Raw genomic sequence first — 19,792 nt, 5'->3', positions numbered from 1 at the left:
CGCTGTTCAAAAGTCATAAATCCATTTAGAGAAAACTAATCCGGGTTACAAAGACAAAAGCGAGGGGAAAACATCAACTATAAGAGGAAAACTACGAAACAACAGAACACTGCAATAAAAACAAACGACAACGCAACAAACATAGAAAAGAACCATTAGATAACAACTGCCAATTGGTACAGGACATTTCAAGAAAAAATGGTGGGTCTTAACTGACCATAAAACTTATGATGTGTCGATCTCAGTCATTATTCCTACTAACCATTTTGTGCAGCACTACCCTGATAATGAAATCCATTAATTTATAGCATCCACGAGCGTAACTTATCAGCTGGTAAACGTAATTATAATCCTGGTACCTTTGATAACTATTAACTGGTTAGTGGCTTGTGTGGGTTATTGAGTAACCAAACATCTTCAATATATATGAAAGTGAAATTAAAGGACATTGGAAAAACTTTGTTCCTGATTGTGTTTGGAAATGGCTTGCACAAATTCTGTTCCTACTGTTTGTTGAAATATCAATATATCAAACTCAGCATGCAAGATTTTTCATGACCTACAACAAGCAACTTGTGTCTCAGATGCCCATATTTTTCTCGAAAAGTTCTATTTGGTGACACAATGTACTTGTTCTTGAATATAAGGAATCTACAGTTGTATATAACCGGATAATTGCGATGTGTATGATTTGCAAATAAACAAAACGAATCTTTCTATGTATAAGGGAAAAAAACTTGTCAACAAAGTGCCATCATTTTAGTGGGTTAGGTGCAAAAACTACATTAATGTTTGTTTAAACATCTTTACATTTTAAAGTTACTACGTATTTGTAGATTCGTGAATCAAGTTGGACCTAACTGTGAGGGAACAGGAATTATCATTAGCACACATATTGACCTGAAATTATCAATCTATAAGTGTATATTGCTTTCCAACCTTATCATAACTAACACAATTGATAAGGGAAAAGTAGATCAAATGGTGTACTATTGACGATCGTCATTTTTACTTTCATCATGGCTTATATGCTATGGGCTGTTCTGATGGGTAATTATTAAATTAATTAAAATTATCTTTATTTTATAATTTTATGCAATTTCCAAAATTTGATTGAGGAAAAATTTAATTGCTGAGTTATGTGTATGCAATCTTATATATATATATATATATATATATATATATATTATATATATATATATTACACCTTTATTTAGATTCTATAAATTCAATTGTAGTAAATTGCTATAACTGCATTTGTTAAAGTCATATGAAACAAGTGACTGATGACAAATAATGTTTATCCAATTCTTCAACCCAATGAATGTATATATCATCAACTTAGACGATTTTATCATTTATTCCGCAAATATATCGTATAATCGTCAATTTTTTTTCTCTCTATTTGTTATGATGTGAAAATATGGCAGCTCTTTACTTATGTCGGCGAATTGCTTCCTGGAAATAAGCTATTAAAAAAGTAAACTTCTTCTTAATGTGGACAAATTAAAGAATATTCTTCAGGAAAAAGTATATGTACACAAGTTTAAGAATAAAAACTACCCATTTTGTTATAAAAAAAACATATACATAATTGTTTTTTAATTTGAGGTGTCATATGACTTTAAATTTGACTTTACCAAGCGGAAGCTTAGACAGTTAGTAGCAATAAAATGTTAGTTCTTTTCTTTTTCTTTTTCTTTTTTATGCATTCAAAACAATTTATTTCCAATATCCTGTTAAATTTCTTATTTTATCATATTAATGTTATTATTTCGGGTATTTGATTTCATGCGATTGCGTAAGTTTTTGAGTTTGTCGCCATTCCCTTGAATTATGTGATTTGCATATCGGTAAGCTGCTGTTGCCTCAATTTCATAATTTACCATCTGACATTGCAAAGAGGTAGAATAAAGTGAATTTTCGCATAGTTATGATCTTATCTTGTTAGCAGCAAAAGGACGAAACCTATTAATATTGACGGTACTATTAAATTTCTGGGGATGACGAAGCTTTTTTTGAGTTTTGAAATAATATGCGTAAAGTAGTGTCTGCCTAAAATGATATGAAGTGTGATAATTTACATAATAAAGAGAGAATGTTTGTAATAACGATACGCTTAGACATTATTTGTTCATACAGACAAGTAAGACCAGGTCTTACGTTTATTGTGGAAATTATAGTCATTTATATACAATTATGATCGGTAGAAAAGGTGAATATCCAAAATTGTCAACACGAGAAGGCTATTTGACTGAGGGCGAAGGATATTCAACGCTTCTAAGGGGCAACAATTGTTTTGTTATACCGAACTAACAGTAGAAGTGCCTTTTGAAGCATTGAAAAAACGCTAACCTTACTTTATCAAACACAAGTTCAAATTCAAGTTGTCGTTCGAATACAGTGCGTATTGTTATGCGTTTACTTTACTACATTGGTTAGAGGTATAGGGGGAGGGTTGAGATCTCACAAACATGTTTAACCCCGCCGCATTTTTGCGCCTGTCCCAAGTCAGGAGCCTCTGGCCTTTGTTAGTCTTGTATTATTTTAATTTTAGTTTCTTGTGTACAATTTGGAAATTAGTATGGCGTTCATTATCATTGGACTAGTATATATTTGTTTAGGGGCCAGCTGAAGGACGCCTCCGGGTGCGGGAATTTCTCGCTACATTGAAGACCTGTTGGTGACCCTCTGCTGTTGTTTTTTATTTGGTCGGGTTGTTGTCTCTTTGACACATTCCCCATTTCCATTCTCAATTTTGTCTTACAAATTCTTGTAAAATATTGATGACCCTGAAAAGGACTGTTTGTAAGATATATCATTGTCAGTAGATTCATGTCCAAAGCCATATGTCCTTGTCTTTCTATTTCTTCCTGTACCGTGCTGAACCTTTCCAATTAGTTTAATTACGCCTGTGACGTCATTTTCATGGGAGGTAACTCGCGTACAAGACAAGAAACTCAAAAGGTTATTCGCGGGTGAACAATAGGGTTATTCAACGTTGGTGTAAATATTTAGGGTTATTCGTCCTTCCTTACAATTAAAGAAAAATTAACTGAATCATTCCATGTCACGTAATAACGTGTTACCCCATAAAATTCTTTGTGATATATGTAAGGTATAATAATATATAATGTTCCTAGATTGTGTCAATGACTGATGCAGAATTATTTAGAAAACCAGAAGACAAATGTTGAGTCAACCTCTGATCTTAAAGATGGTCTTATAGAATAAGAAACACTTAAACTTCATAGAGCTACAGAAACAGATTTTGTGACATTATTTGGAACATTGTTATATTTCAAGTGCTATAAGGTCTATAAATTTATTGACGGGTTTAAGTATTACCAATCTGATCTTGAATTATATCATATTTTGTGAACATTTGCTTTTAGAAATTCTATGTGATGACACTTTGTGCGTTGATGGCTTTGGCTAACTCGGTTGTGAATTTGTATGTGCTGGTTGAGGATGTAGTTGTCACCTCTTCGGTTTTATCATGTATATCGATTATATAGTTACTGTTCGCAAAAATATGAATTATTCTAAATAATAAGGGTGTTCTTATCCCAGGCGGAAACCCTAGCAGCATTTGGCACAACTTTTTGGAACTTTAGGTCCTCGGTGCTCTTCAACTTTGTACTTGTTTTGGCTTTCGAACTTGTTTCATGTGATTGTTTCACTGGTTAGTCTTGTGTGAACAAAACGCGCGTCTGACATATTAAATTTTAAACCTGGTACCTTTTGTTAGCTATTATTCGTGTGTTTCTCTGTCCTCCATGTTCTCCCATTTATTTGTATTGTAGTCCTGTCATGTAATGTTGTCATTATTATGTTATATTTAACATTGCCATATAAGCGAGAGGTTTGGCATGCCACAAAACCAAGTTCAACCGACCATATTTTTTTTTCTTAAAATGTCCTGTACCAAGTCAGGAAAATAGTCGTTTTTATATTATAGTTCGTTTAGGAGTGTATTACATTTTAATGTTCCTGTTGTGTCGTAGTTCCTTCACTTATATTTGATGTGTTTCCGTCAGTTTTAGTTTGTTTTTTCTCAAATGATTTATGAATTTCGAACAGTGGTATACTACTGTTGCCTCTATGTATGTCCATTAACATTTATGAACATACATCAATCATTTATTTTGATAAATATTAAATGTAATTCAATTAAATAAAAAATAATCATGTTATTCTTTGTAAAACTATACATTTATAGTATGTAATTGTATTTCACAAAAGAAATAGCATGTTAAAACAGTTCAACAAACATTTGTCTTTTTGCACCTTAAATGTTAAGATGGACAAGTTTTGGCATATAAATCCATATTGATGCATATGATAAATATAAAGTCGCCTGCTTTGTCATTGAGGACATTTGTTTTTACAAAGATCTAACGAATGAATGAAAGTATTCCCTTTTAAATTTTAGTATTACATGCAATCAAAAAATATTTGAAATCAGTGAAACGAAAATCATTTTTGTTTTACCAAACATATCTTTATTCGAACTGAGCACTTTTATCACAGCATTTGATGACAAAGTACCTACAATCTTGAATAAAGTCATGTTTAAGAACCAATGCTGAAATAATAATTATCGTTCTTAAGTTAAAGAAGTAATTAAAAAATTGTGAAATCAGAAGATTCTTTGGAATTAGTGGAAACAAAAGTATATTTAACCGAAATATTTTGTGTCTATCCATTTTTCGAATCTGTGTTCAAAATTTTTTATAACAAGGAAGGGATTTCGTTTAAACAGTATGAATATGTCTTTCTGAATTTTTTAAAAGACCTATATATTCCTAGAATTAATGTAATCAAGTGCATCATACTTCGCAAATCTTTACGATTCCTTTCAAACTCGAAGTAAAAAATAATCATCATTTTTTTTAACAGTTGCAGGTGCCACGCTCTGTTCATCAGCATGTGATGACGTGGACAAGAAGGCCTGTGAACTACTTGCTAACAAACGACCAGATTTATGTAGTGACCCATGTTTGTCTACATTATGTAACCGTTATTGCGGACATTGCCGTGAGTACCTGAGTAGCGAAAAAAAATGAATTTATTTTTCTATCCTAGATTATTAACATTGTTATCAAGCATTAATTACTTCAATAGTAATGGAAAACTTCAATTTACGATGCTTTATGTTTTATGACATGAATTAACATATTTCTATTTATTGCACAATTAAAGAAAAAATCATTTAGTTCAATATATTTATATTTTCAGCCGTGAAGTGTTATCAGTGCGATGAGGTTAATTTTCCCCAGAACTGCACAAACATCGTATATTGTCCTTCGAAAGATCATGTAAGTTTCATTCCATTATGTCATGTTTTTTAGAGTACATTGCATTTTGTGCAGCAATATGTTAATGCACTTATAATACAACACGTTCTTATGGAAAACAGGAAGAATATATTTAGCGAGCAAATGAACACATAGAAAAACACATAAATTGGACCATAAAAAAATGAAGAAAACACAAATAGTTTTATAAATACTACGCATAAAACCTGATATTGAGCAAGGATCATCACACTCAAATCAGTGGTTATGAGGACATCGTGTGATCCGAATCCGAAAAGTTTCCGTTTCAATTGTGACACTCGTCGTTTTGATCATAGCACGAAAATATTCTGTGAAAGTTGCATAAGACTGTGTGATAATAAATAAAATGTTGCGATAAAGACAGGTGAAACATAGTACAAGTATACCATAAAGGTCCACCAAGCCATAGCGGCGTCAGTCAAACTTTAAGTTTATAAATGCATTTAGTTGCGATATAGGGAATAGCGATTTGGTTCTTCTGTGGTTCAAATTCAAATATTTATACATAACTCCCTCATTACACAGTTTATCTATTATACGAGTTACAAACTAAGACGCTATTACTTTTGTTTTGTGTAACAAGCATTACACTATTTAATCCAAAGTGTCATTATTCTTATATTTCAGTATTGCTATACAACACAAAGTTTTGCCTCTGATTTTAGGGAAATCTACCGAATGGGATGTGCTCTAAAATCAGTAAGTTTAATTCATTTCCGGGCTTTGTTATATCATTTGGAGATACGATGAATGTTTTAGTTTATTTTCATGAAACTCTTATTCAGATGCCGCATTCAAATTAGTGTTAAACTCTTTACAACACAAAACAGTCTACTGTTACGCCTATTGAAAAGGTAAACAGGGAACCAGTTACAAGGGATGTTTTTTACTACAAAAAATTCATCTGGACCTAATATTTGTGACATTTTTTTTTAAGTCAATTTAAAAACCAATACATCAAAAGATATAAAGATATAAAGATATAAATTGACAATATAAAGAACTGTAGAACATGCATTACTCCCCTATAATTGGATCGCATCAGAGCAAAATGCAGATCCAAATCCAATAAAAGGGAAGTAATGCTTGTTCTACAGTTCTTTATCAGATCACGTAATATTTAAAGTTTCATTGTAACAGATATGCAGTCTTTACTTGGGTCCAGATACCAACAGGAGAAACATAGACGTCAATGGGGCCTGCTGTACGCAAGACAATTGTAATAACAGATTACCATACGATATAATTACTTCACAGACGCTGCCTTCTCAGTCCGTCTCTACAGGTTAGAATTTACTTTGTGTAGGGAGGCGTCTAACGGGCAATTAAATCATAAATACAATGGTTCATTTTCTATACAGGGATGTATTATGGGAAAATCTAATGTTTTATGAATGTAGAGATATTGGTTAATTTTTTTAAGTGCATTTTTTTGTTAAAACAATATCATGTACAAATGAGTTTCGCTGAAGTTTCTGGAAATACATCACATAGATAATCACACAATCGAATATTTATCTATCCTTGTCGGCATGACCATATTATTTGTTTTGTTTCGTATGCATTGCGATTCTCTGCAGGCTTGTTCTAATACAGTGCACAATGTCATATGGTCATAACTGTATTTTGACATTGTGCATGCAATCTCATGTGAACTAGAGCCATTAAAATTGATGTGTGCAACGACCTGATTTCATAACAAATTGGTTCTTTTTCATCGCCTTTAAAAATATACTTCAATGTGGTATTGATATCATATTTTTGTTTTTGCTTATGTTTATAACCTTGCAGTTATTTTTTTCCTGTGTAAATTCTAGTAATTATTTGTTTCACTTATTGGCAGCAGGCTATTATAATTAGGTATATCACCGCCACACATTGGTAAGAGTTCTTCTTTTGAAAGATCCTAATAGATTGATGTGTTTGAATTATTTTTTAAGTTAAGAAATGACTGTTATACATTTTCTATCGATGAAGAAAGAAAATAAATAATGTGGTGCACACTGAAGGGTATATTCGAAGTGTGCACCACATTTCGTTTGGTTATCTCATAAAGACAGAAAAATTTAAAAAAAAATATTACAGTCATTACTTATAATTTGATACTAAATTCCGTTGATGACGTCACGTTCACATGACAAATATATGTCTGTGAGCTGATAGACAAAATACTTTCAGCCAATCAGACGTGCTACATTCCAAAATTTAATGATAACTTGATGTTAATGACAAATAATGATAAATGTTGAACACAAGGCTCCTTTTTACATGTAAATGCATGCGATCCCCAGAATTTAGTACTGAACGCAACAAATACATCCCTGTAAATTAATCACAATTTTTTTCGGATATTATTATGAAAATGAATAAAGGAAGGTATCATGTGCTAACGATACATCTATGTAGAGAAACAACGGTCTAACATGATGCAAGTTTCAAGTAAACAGAATTCATCAAAATATGAATTAGCAAAAAGTAAAATCACAAAAATATTGAACTTAGAGGAAAATCAATTCGGAGGATTGTTTTGTTCATAAAAATGATAATATTTTATATGAATGACTTATTTTATTACGCTTTTTGAACTGTAGTTATATTACCATCGGGTGCTTCAACGTTGAACCAAAATAGTTGCACCAATCTTGATGATACCGCCTGTGCACGAATGAATCAAGCAGATCCGTCACTCTGTTCATCTGGTGGATGTTTTGCATCACTGTGTCCAGGTGTATGTGGGAGTTGCTGTGAGTATACGAATGAAAAGATAAAGTAGCTTTTTTTATGCTATTATGATAAGCGTTAGATAACATTTTGAATATGAAAATTATAGACTTTCAGAACAAATATGATAAGTTCAGAAACCATTTCATAAACAAGGGTTCAAACATGTGAAGGTGATAACCTGCCGTTAGTCTAAATAAACATACATCTTCAGAGATTATGTTAGTTGCGTTTTGTAGCCTTTTTTAATTAATTTTTATAGTTTCTGTTTATTTTGTGCTGTAACGCCACTGTCCAATGCTACCACGAGGGTCTGGCGCCCGCAAAATATGTTCTCACCCTTCAACATTATGAATGTCAAAAGTCAGGAGACAGAAACTCAGTGGTTGTCGTTTGTTGTTGTATATCGTATTTGTTTTCCGGTTATTGTTTTGTTCATAAATCAGTCCGCTAGTTTTCTAGTTTGAATTGTTGTATATTGATTTATTATGTCGTGGTCTTGTATAGCTTGCTATGTAGTTTTTTATGTTTTTCATTGTTGATGAACACAAGTGACCTACAGTTTTTTCCTTCTTAGCATTCTCGGAGTTTCTGATCATTCATATCACATCTTCTTATTTTTATAATGAAAAAAAAACAATGAAATTCCCTGATCAAAACGAGTAAATTTAGATATAGTGTACCATTTAAACAAATGTAGGGTAAAATATATTCATGGATGTAAGTGTAACAATGTTAGAAGGACGATAGTGAACGTGTGGAACAAGCAACGAAGATAACATGATTCTAGAAAGTTGAGAATTTCAGAGTCTGTCAAACATTTAACAACGGTGACCGTACCACATTTGAGATGATACTTTCTTGAACAGTAGTTTATGTGTAAAGAAACACTTTATGAAATAATAATGATGTGAAAATGCTATGGCATTACTCCGTTCTTGGGAGTTGGTATGATTTCACTGATATTAAATGTACACATGTTTCACTATAATATTTATTCAAAAGATAATCTTCTATGCAACAAAAGTTCCAAATGAAATTATATATACTAAACAAAGCTCATAGACCCTTGCAATCGATGGAATCGTGTATATATGAAATTGAACTGTTTTTGTTTGGTTCTGTTGACTTGCTTGTACTTCCCGCTGGATATTACAGCACAGCCTGCAACAAAGATAAGCCTTTAGTCTTTACCTTGCAGAGAAGAAAAAGATTTAAACTTCAATATCTTGATAAATAAAGGCAAATTAGTTCAAAAGTCATAAATAGATTGAGAGAAAACAATTCCTGTTACAAACTAAAACCGAGGGAAACACATCATGTATCAAGGAAATCAATGAAACAATAGAAACACTGAAGTGCAATGAAAATGCAACACGCACTGAAACGTCCTAAACGTCCATTTTCCTTACTTGATACAGGACATTTTAAGACAAAATGGTGGGTTGAAACATTGTGTATGATAAATATTTAAAAACAAACGTCTAATCCATTTATCAAATCTGTTATTGATTTTTCAGTTAATTGTTACACATGTGATGATATTAACAGTCTCACAGATTGCAAGAATACCACTCACTGTGCATCAGGAAGTGTAAGTAAAACTTTTCTTTCAAACTCATCGAAAACCGTTTTGTTTTGACATGAATTATCGTTTATTTGGTCATAATTATATATTAGTTGTCTACAAAATTGTGAATTTATCGAAATACTTAGGATGTTTCACTCATTAACTGTATTTAACGTAACCTTTCAGTATGTTGTCCTCAATGCTCAAACTTTATTTGACTTTTTTCGAGCGTCAGTGGTGACTCTTTAAAAGATGAAAATGTGCGTGCGTCTTGCGTACAAAATATAAATGCTGGTATCTGTGATAAGTGTATTGTTCCATGAAATAATAAGAGAAAATGAACAGTTATCTGTTCATTATATTGTTTGTAAATAACTGTCTTGAAGCAGTTTCATTATATTAATAAGCCAATTAAAATATGAAAAGGACTTCAAGAAGAATATATCAAAAACAAAATACCATGTATCATTGAGAATATTGAAACATCAAAACAAATCTTAAAGTAAAATATGCCGTCTATGAGATATAGTTGACCTACAAATAAATATACAAACGTCTAAAAAGTATGGTTATCAAATGTAAAATATGCATGCTCATGCTGTTTAATCTCAAGGGACTGAAAGAAGGGAAGCATTAAATACGTGTTGTGTAGATGCATACCGATATAGAAATAATAAAAATTACTTTGATATTCTGCTTGGAAGAAGGAACGGCTTGAATTTGCATGAACCAGTCACTTTTATACACGAGATTTGTTTTGGAAAAGATAAAAAATATATATATATATATATATGTATAAACAAAAATACCTAACTTCTATGACAATTCATAAGAGAATACCATAAAGACTGACAAATTCAAGCGTTTTGAACAAAGAAACGAATATAAAACAACTGTCATATTTTTGACTAAGTACAGACATTTACCGAAGAAATGGCGAGTTAAACCTGCTGAATATCACACTGTGTGACAGTTGTTTGTAGTTCTGTTATATGGACAAAATTGGGTGGTCACCCCAAACAGGCATTATATAATGTGACATAATAGTGGGATCCAGTAGACCAAAACAGTGTAAACATACAACACAGACATAAAGCAACATGCATTTACATTTCAAAAGACACCAACAAAAAAGTTGTTTTAGTTGATATTAAATCTAACATAGACGCCTACAAAAACTTTTTCATTAAAATAATACTTGTTTTTTGTTGTTGTTTATTTTGCTTATATTATTGTTTTTCCGATAATTATAATTACAAAAACTTCATAACAATTACAAACTACAAAGTGTTTTCGAAAACTATCAAAAGCATGCAAAAATATGAAACTGTTTAGTTTTTAATGTAAGTAAGTTATATATTACCACTTTTAGGAATGTTTTGCCTACGAAACCTTGACTAAAGACTTCCGTCAAGTATACAGAGTCGGATGCGTACAACAACAGGTAAATAGTGTATTCAATAAGGATTCGGATTACCGGTGATTCGTGTAATACAGTAACGCTTATCCGGGGTCAAGCATTCAGTGTTGTCGCTTAAGATTCCCAGAGGTCTGTATCTGCTTGATATATGCCAACTGGATTAACACGTTCTGAACATCGCTCAATGCTCTTTGTGCTTTATCCATTTAACTTTTTTGGATTCGAGAGTCACTGATGAGTTTTTTGTAGACGAAACGCGCGTATGGTGTAAATACAAAAGTTAATTCTGGTTTCTATGATGAGTTTATTTACCAATGTTTTCATTTTTACGGTACTTTTAATATTACCATATAAGCAGGAGGTTGGGCTAGCCATAAAACCAGGTTCGACATACTATTTGTTTTCTTAAAATGTTCTTGGCAAATCAGTGATATGGCAGTTGTTATCAGATCGTCCATTTCTATATATGTTGGTGTTTGGTTTTGGTAGCAGGTCAGTGTTTATGTTGTTTCGTTGTTTTCCTCTTAAGGTGGTACATAACACTACAGGGAGATAACTCTGTAAAATCAGATAAACGTTTTAATTACGTTGTGTTGTTAAGGGAATATTAAGCTTCTCAGTGATCAAAATAAGTGTTTGTCAAACTGCTATATAACCAGTGTAATTTTTCTGATAAAACGGTTGATTTAAATTTTTTGAAATTTTTATATTTTTGTAAAAGGGTCAAAGTAAAGACTTTGTCAAAATTTTATGAAAATTAAACCAGCCAAATTAATTTAAGTTAAAGTGTTGGGTACCACCTTAAAGTTGATATGTTTCCCTTGGCTTTTGGTTAGTGACTCAGATTTGTTTCCACTTTTCGATGTATGACTATTGAAAAGCGGTATACCACTATCGCTTTTATTCATTACTACTTACTGCTATATTTTGATAATTTAAGCGACTCTAGCTGATTTCAGAATATTGGGACTTTTATTTAAAACAGGAAGTTGTGATATGCATATTGAATACAAAAATTTGACACGGATAAAATACAATGACAAAATTTTCCAGCTCTAATTAAATCTAAGTTTACACGTGCATATGATCTGCTGTGAGTGATGAGTAGATATGTCAATTATGAGCTACTAAAGACCTGTAATACGATAATGTAGTATTGTCTCCGGAGGCACATCAAAAAGTTCATGCATTAAACTGAGTGGGTTTAAAAACATTGCAAACAAATGAACTTTACTGTTGAATAGCATTAGTAAGCAGTCATCATCTTTTAATAGATTAACATTTGTTCAATTATATTGATTACTTAGAATTTTCGTTGAAGCTGAAACTTGAATGCATTGTTAATCTAAACTTTCGGTGTGTCATTTGTATGCAAGAGAAGTGACATATCTTTGAACAAACAAGACTATTCTCCCTTGAACAGTTTCGTTATTTAACTTTTACCAATACAAAGGACCTGTTAATAATTTTATACATATTAATTCATCAAACTATTTGGGTATTAGTTTAAACATATTTATTTATAGTAGATTGGGAAACAAGTTTTGCAACTTATATTAATCCCTCTCCATTTTGCGGGTGCGAGTGCTGCCTTGTAGCGGCATTAGCCTGCTCTTTTTCGAAATCTACAGGGGGGTCTTTTACGTGCAAGATATATGGCTCTCTCTTAACACGGGTCAGCCATTTATCGTCCCCTTCCGACGGACCATCATCGTTTCCTCAAGACCATACTCGCAAATGGTGTCAAGGGAGAGCCGAAAATTTAGTCCCTGAAATGTTCATCCCGCGACGGGAATCGAACCAGGAACCTTTGTGTTATTAGTCCGATGTACCAATCACTACACCACGGCTCTTAAATATTTGAGTATTGTCTGATTATACTCTAATAGAAAGGGTAGTGCATCTGTCACGAATTTATCATGATTTGCTTTACTTAATTACCTAACGACATGTGCATGTATGTTTTGTAAAACCCCATCCACAAACACACACACACACAAACACATGTTTAAACTCCATAACATTCATAACTTCCAGAGAGTTCAATTTTTTGACAAAAATTTGCGATGAAAACTTCCTTTGAACTATTTTGAAAAAAAGACTTTATACGAAAATCAAATTTATCATCTCCCCATAATGATAAAATGATGACAAAATTTAATCAGAGTTATCTTACATTAATCGCAAAAGCGTCTCTAACACACAATCTTAATTTTCAAATACAAATGTATATAAAAAAAAAACAATCAACTGCAACAGTATTGATTGCATGTGATGTCTATTGTCGATGACAATACTGGCGTCACACATAAGCGTATAGCTCCGACGTACGTCGGGCGTGGTAAAAAATCATGTACGTTGCCAATACGCTGGTAATTTTGGATGCAATCAAATGTCAATCATATTTGTATCGTGTGCACAATGAGCTTTAATCGTGTATTGAACGTACGAGGAGCGTACCTAAGCGTTTAAAGGGCGTCCAAGTAACGTAGGTTGGCGTTTGTCTGGTGTTTGTCTAACGTAGATGGAATGCATGCTACGAAGGAAAAAAAGTCTCTTGAACGTATTTTAGACGCGTCCCGGTCATATCTTATGCTGCATAAAAATTTCTTGGAGTTATAGCGTTTACCAAGCGTATACTTTGCATTTCGACGTACTTCAAACTTTCTTGCATTTAACGATTTCTTAGCGTTCCTCTGGCGTGCAACTAACGTATACGGACTTTGTCAATTTTCTCTGTACGTCTGGTGCACGCCGGTCTATACGCCAATGTGTGACGCCGGCATAATATGACGCTGAGTAAAACAAACAAGCGGCTTGAATAAACTCGTTTTTTTTAATTGTTAAAGCATAAAAATTTAATCACATGAATAAAGTGCGACTTTGGTTATGTTTATTGTTGTTAAAAGTGCTGATGTTGCGAATTTGTAGAATATAAAATGTGCCTCAATGCTTTTATATCTCAATAGAACTAAAAGAAGCATTCAGTTGTTCATTGAAATTCTTTTAGTTTTATGGTGTTATTTGTTCATCTAGTCATACCATAAGCATTCACTCTGATCTTCAAGTTTGTACTTTTTGGGGCATTTTTAACCTTTTTTTGTCGAACGTCACTGGTGAGTCTTTTGTAGATGAATGCGCGTCTGACGTTCACAATGTTAAGCCTGGTTTCTATGATGAGTTTCTATTGTAACTTGATCTTTTCCAATGGATTATTATATCCATATATGCAGACTTTCTTTGTGGACATGAAGTAGAATACAAAAGCAGGTGGATTGTTTATCCTATAGAAATTGATAAAGATTTATGTTCTCTACGTTGTTGTGATATTTGATCATTCATACAAATTACATCCCTCCATTCAATCTAGAATAAAAATTGCACTAAAACATCAAGAATTGAATTAGGTCCTCTATTCAAATTGTAATGAAACATTTAAATAGAAAATTGTTTGTTTTTGACCTAGTTAAATATAATCATAAAGCTATTTGCCAATATGAATGTGAATGTGAACTTGATATTAATTTACATAGAAGGACAGTAAATTTCAAGTACTTTATATATTAAAAACCTGTTTCTAATGAAGAAAAGGGTTAGGTAGTCTGATCAAAGTATGTATAATGTTTGTAAGCATACCCAAAGTTTGTGTTTTAAAATGAAATAATTGTGTAAAAATTTCAAAATCCAAAAAGTATCTGATTTTACATATTGAACGCAAAAACAAACAAGCAAATACAACTTTTGAACCGACATTTTGTTTTTCAACTTCTTTTTTTCTGTTATATAGTAAGTATAACTACGTCATCAATTAAGCTAAATTATAATAAAAAAAAAAGTATTATAGTTGGAAAAAATACGAAAATATTTGTTCCTGTAATATAGGAATATATCATCAAGTCAAAGGGATACTAGTATATACTTTAAAAAATGCATGTCTATTTATATAGCCAAATTAAATATATTCTGTGTTATCACACACAAAAACGTATGATGGGCGAATGGACATCTTTGGGACATCAGAGATTGGACCTTTAGTTTTGCAGGAATTTGGTATCGAGTCATTAGTTTTGCGGAAATTCGAGATTTACATCTTTCATAACTTTCATAAGAATTGAAGATGTATTTTTCAGTCCTCAATGCTCTTCAACTTCGTACTTTATTTGGCCTTTTAACATTTTTTGATTCGAATGTCACTGATGTGTCTTTTGTAGACGAAACGCGCGTTTGGTGTAAATATAAAAATTTAATCCTGGTTTCTATGATGAGTTCATTTTCGGGATCCAGGACAGATTGCTATATCTTTATCTCCTCCCCACCACCTGACCTTACGCACACAGGTTTTAATAAATTAACTGTGATATTTTTACCACATACGTGTTAAGAAAACGTGTAGGACAAGAGACAACGTATAAATCATATATATAGTATTCAATTATATAATATCTCTTGTGTGTTTTCTCTTATATAACATTTATAGCGGTCGATATAATGCTTGAATTTATTATGGTAACCATCATTCCAATTCTTTATATACATGCTATATGGAGCAATCTTTCCTTCCTATTGAAATAGTTTCTTCTATTATGGTAATATTCCATTGACTCCTTTTTATGAAGCATTGATAAGCTAAATCGATATGCGAGTATTTGTACTGACGTCTCGTATTTCAATTAACGGGTTTTTTTTTCACTTTAACAAACTATAACAACAAGGATATAGATTTTACTTTTTTCAAAACTTTACATAAATTGATTCATTGTTGGAGTATGATATTGACTGTAGAAATTTAACACAAAGTGGTATTTCATATTTAGGTTTTTATATAAAATATAAAATAAAATATTATATAAAATACATTCATGGAGAATCTGCTACCACCCCCCTCTTTTGTTTTAGATTACGTGTACACATATAGGACTGCGCCATTAACGATTTATGTCATTGGATAATTTATACTTTTGCAGGGTAAAGAGCATTTTTGTAATGAAACTTTTCGTAGAAATAGTACAACACTAAAAACATAGCCAATTTCGAAAAAAATACAACATTTTTTTTCTTTTAATATATCTCACTTAATTTGGTCTTACATATTACAGGCGGTAAAAGTTTGCTTAACTTGTGATATTTCTTTTGAACATTTCAGTTTTACATTATAGCACTTTTTGTTTTAAGTTTTGTTCTAGATTTACTGGTAGTGGGACTGGACAGAGCATCATTGGACGTCGAGATGAAGGATTTATTTTGAAAGGAAGTTGCTGCACCAGTAATCTTTGCAATGATCATATAAACTTTATTCAGCCTCCGACTACCAGTATACCACAACAAGGAGGTCAGTTCACTTTATTTACAAATAAATCGCTATGGTAAATATTCTTCAATCTAATTTCACATCCGGCCAGTTTTTAAAAGAAATCTTTCAATCTCTATTAAAATTCGTAGACATTTAGATTCTTATAACAGTGTTTAGATTTTGTTTTAATTTGGAACTAAATAATAAATACTAAAACATGTACCACAACTGTATTACAACGGGATAATGTTCTCACCTAAAACATTGTTGACCTTCGTTGGCATTCTTTTTAGGACTCCCAGTAAGTATTTTCATGTTTGCACTTCACCCTACTAGAAGTCTGGGGAATGCGTCTTTTAGATTACTTAAGAACTTTTCCATGCTCTGTTGTTTTATTTACACTAATTTTAGGAGCTTGTCTCTGTTTTTTCGAATTAATCATAACATGCTCTTTTATAAGTGTGTACCGGAAGTTACGATAGTCAAGATCATACAACCTGTCCAATTGGTTATTCTGAAACTAGAAATTCATGCTATATGGTCGGACCTAATGAATTGGATTGGGGAGATGCAAAAGTAAGCAGTTATTAACCAGAAATAGAGGTTTTGACTATGTAAAAGTTTTTATTGGTTTAAGTGTAAGATGTTTTATATAGAAAACACTTGAGAATCAAGAACAAGAACCACAAACAAACAAACAAACAAAACAGAAACAAAAAATATTTTAGCAAACTAACAAATTATATAGATAAGTATTTATACATGTATTTAATTCTTAAACACAGTTAACCGCAATTATTCGCTAGACAAACTAGGTTGAGCAGGCGCGTTCAGCCATCCAGAATTATAAATCAAATGCTAATAATAACAATTTGCAGGTCATCGTACATTTCGTTCGAATAGATCCAAGTGTGTCGTGTGAATTGTATGAATTTCAAGATTGGTTTCTTTTCTTTATTTGTTTATGAAAAAAAGTTGTTCATTCTATCTACTCTGTACCTCTCTGCTTTCTCCCTTGTGTGTTCCTTTGAACCTTTTAAATACGCCCGTTTACTGGACGTTTCATGAAATTCCGATGTCCGTCAACATCTCCGTATGTTTTTTTCATTTTTATCAATAGAATACAATCAAACTTGATAATTTAAAATATTATTTTCCAAGAAACAAACACAAACGGCCACTGTATTAAGATTTGAAAATATGAATAGAAACAACAATTGAAAGAAACAAAAAACATTTGCGTTTGACTAAATATTTAAAATATATACATTTGTAAAGGAATTAGGACCAGTGTGCTAGACCTTCTCGAAATCTCAATCTTTATAATATTTTTCATATAGTTATTCAATATATATATATGCAAATAACATCAAAGTAATTTGGGTAAACCTTTTGTCTTCAATGTTTACGGACGGCTCAAAATGCCAGTTTGAAATTTAAACTACTAGTATATAGTGAAAACCTACCGGTGACCGCTGAAATCCCCCGATCTTTCAAGTTTTATAACATTAAATAATCGTGTGGACTACGCTTAGTTGCAGATCCAATCAAAAGGATTTCCCAGAAAAATGTCACGTTGATATATCTGTTCCTTAAAAAAATGGTCAGAAAAAACCTCCGTAGATATCGAAGATGAATAATATACCAAGTGACATGTATCAAAATTTAGAGTGTACCATTTTGATCTTTTTCAATCCTTTTGTCTTCATAAATTATTAAAACATATGTTTAGTGAACTTATAATAAATCAATAATAATAATATTCGGCTATTGTCTGCCCTTTGGTCAGGTTATTGTCTCTTTCACATATTATCCATTTTCATTCTCAATTTAATCTTACAACAATGTTTTCATAATGTCTGTAATTCATACTTTACTTTATCTACGTACATGAAGAATATGAAATAAGTGCCTATATTCAGAAAACTGTCTCGATTGTGAATAGAAACACATACTTGACCTGCATTGTGCATTTTTTCAATGGTATGTGTGTATTTTCCTTTCATTGTAGGAATACTGTGAGAAACACTGTGGTCGGCTGATTGATTTTGCTAACAAAGATGAGTTGCTAGCAGTGACAAATTTGCTTATTCCTAATGTTGACGGGCAATTTCAAGGTAAAACATTTAAGTCCACTGAATCATAACTTACTTATAAAGATAAGAAGTGATATGATTGCCATTGAGCAACGTTCCATCAGAGACAAAAAGACATAGAAGTAAACAACTATAATAGATCACCGTAAGGCATTCAGAAATGAGTAAACCTATACCGCATATTCAGCTACAAAAGCTCTCAAAATGGCAAATGAAAAAACAATTCAAACGAGTTAACTAACGGCCTTATTTATATTCAAAACAATGAACAAAACAAGAATATGATGAACAACAACAAACGACAACTGCTGAATTACAGGCTTCTGAATAATGACTCTTTATATACATCACCTGCACAGTCAAAATCAAAACACATAGCTTTCTCACTCATTATACATATACCACTATATTCCACTGTTCATGAACCACTAAATCAAAATTTACATAGACCAACAGATCACAGTTAACATGTGTTCGAGTACAAGATACAAATGAATTATAATTACTAGTATAAATATAACGTCCAAATACGACATATGTATGGTATAGGAATAAGAAGATGTGGTATGATTGCCAATTATACAACTCTTCACAAGAGACCAACTGACACAACAATTAACAATTATAGGTCACCGTAAAATCCATTTTAAAGAATTAATCAAGATCACGGCATTTTAAAACTTCTTGTTCACTCTAAACGGTAACGATGTTGTATTTTCTGGCAGAAATTTTCTTCATTTTCCAATACAGATGAATTTGCCTGGGTCGGTGCTAAATATATAAACAGAGAATGGGTTTGGACGAACAATGGTAATTTGGTAAATAATAAAGACTTCGACAGTCTTACGAGTTCCCATCCACGGACACATATATGTGGTTTTGTGAGAGTGTATATGGACACTAACCCAGGAGAACTAAGAGAGGAACTATTCGAGGAGAATTGTGACCGATTGTTTTCACCGCTCTGCGAAGCTCCCAAAGTCTAAGCATTCAATATACGAAGAAATATTTTTTTTAAGTAATGTATTTACATAAATTTGGATTAAAAGTAATGTCTCTTTTTTCACTTTCTTATCTTTTTCAAAAATCAATTAAATTTCTTCAATGCATATACAAACAGTATAAAAAGACAACTGTAACAAGTCTGTGGAGTTGATTAATCAAAAAGATATCCTCTATCGATAATGTTGCTGATAGTTGATTGTAATCGAAAATATTTACTGCAAATATCACATACACTAAATAATATCACTGATCCGTGGAGATGCAGTCACGGTTATATGCAATATGCAAGACGGAAATGTAAACCGTACATCCATTTCATACAAAAAATCGTTGCAGAGCTTCCAAAAT

General features: G+C 32.0%; 1 protein-coding gene across 1 annotated transcript; it reads left to right on the top strand.

The window, feature by feature from the left end:
- The first annotated feature begins 944 nt into the window (after nt 1-944).
- Nucleotides 945-19,501, top strand: LOC139493522 (uncharacterized). Its single transcript, XM_071282004.1, has 12 exons — nt 945-1,050; nt 4,903-5,040; nt 5,242-5,321; nt 5,970-6,041; nt 6,483-6,627; nt 7,934-8,086; nt 9,584-9,657; nt 11,006-11,077; nt 16,226-16,382; nt 16,804-16,919; nt 18,355-18,460; nt 19,190-19,501. Exons 1-12 carry the CDS (start codon nt 1,020-1,022, stop codon nt 19,423-19,425), a joined length of 1,380 nt encoding a protein of 459 aa, XP_071138105.1. The 5' UTR covers nt 945-1,019; the 3' UTR covers nt 19,426-19,501.
- The last annotated feature ends 291 nt before the right edge of the window (nt 19,502-19,792 follow it).

This window comes from Mytilus edulis, chromosome 10 (genome assembly GCF_963676685.1).
Source record: "Mytilus edulis chromosome 10, xbMytEdul2.2, whole genome shotgun sequence".
In the NCBI taxonomy this organism is placed as follows: Eukaryota; Metazoa; Mollusca; class Bivalvia; order Mytilida; family Mytilidae; genus Mytilus; species Mytilus edulis.
The sequence above is the reverse complement of the archived record's forward strand: the minus strand, read 5'-3'. Positions and strand labels throughout refer to the sequence as shown.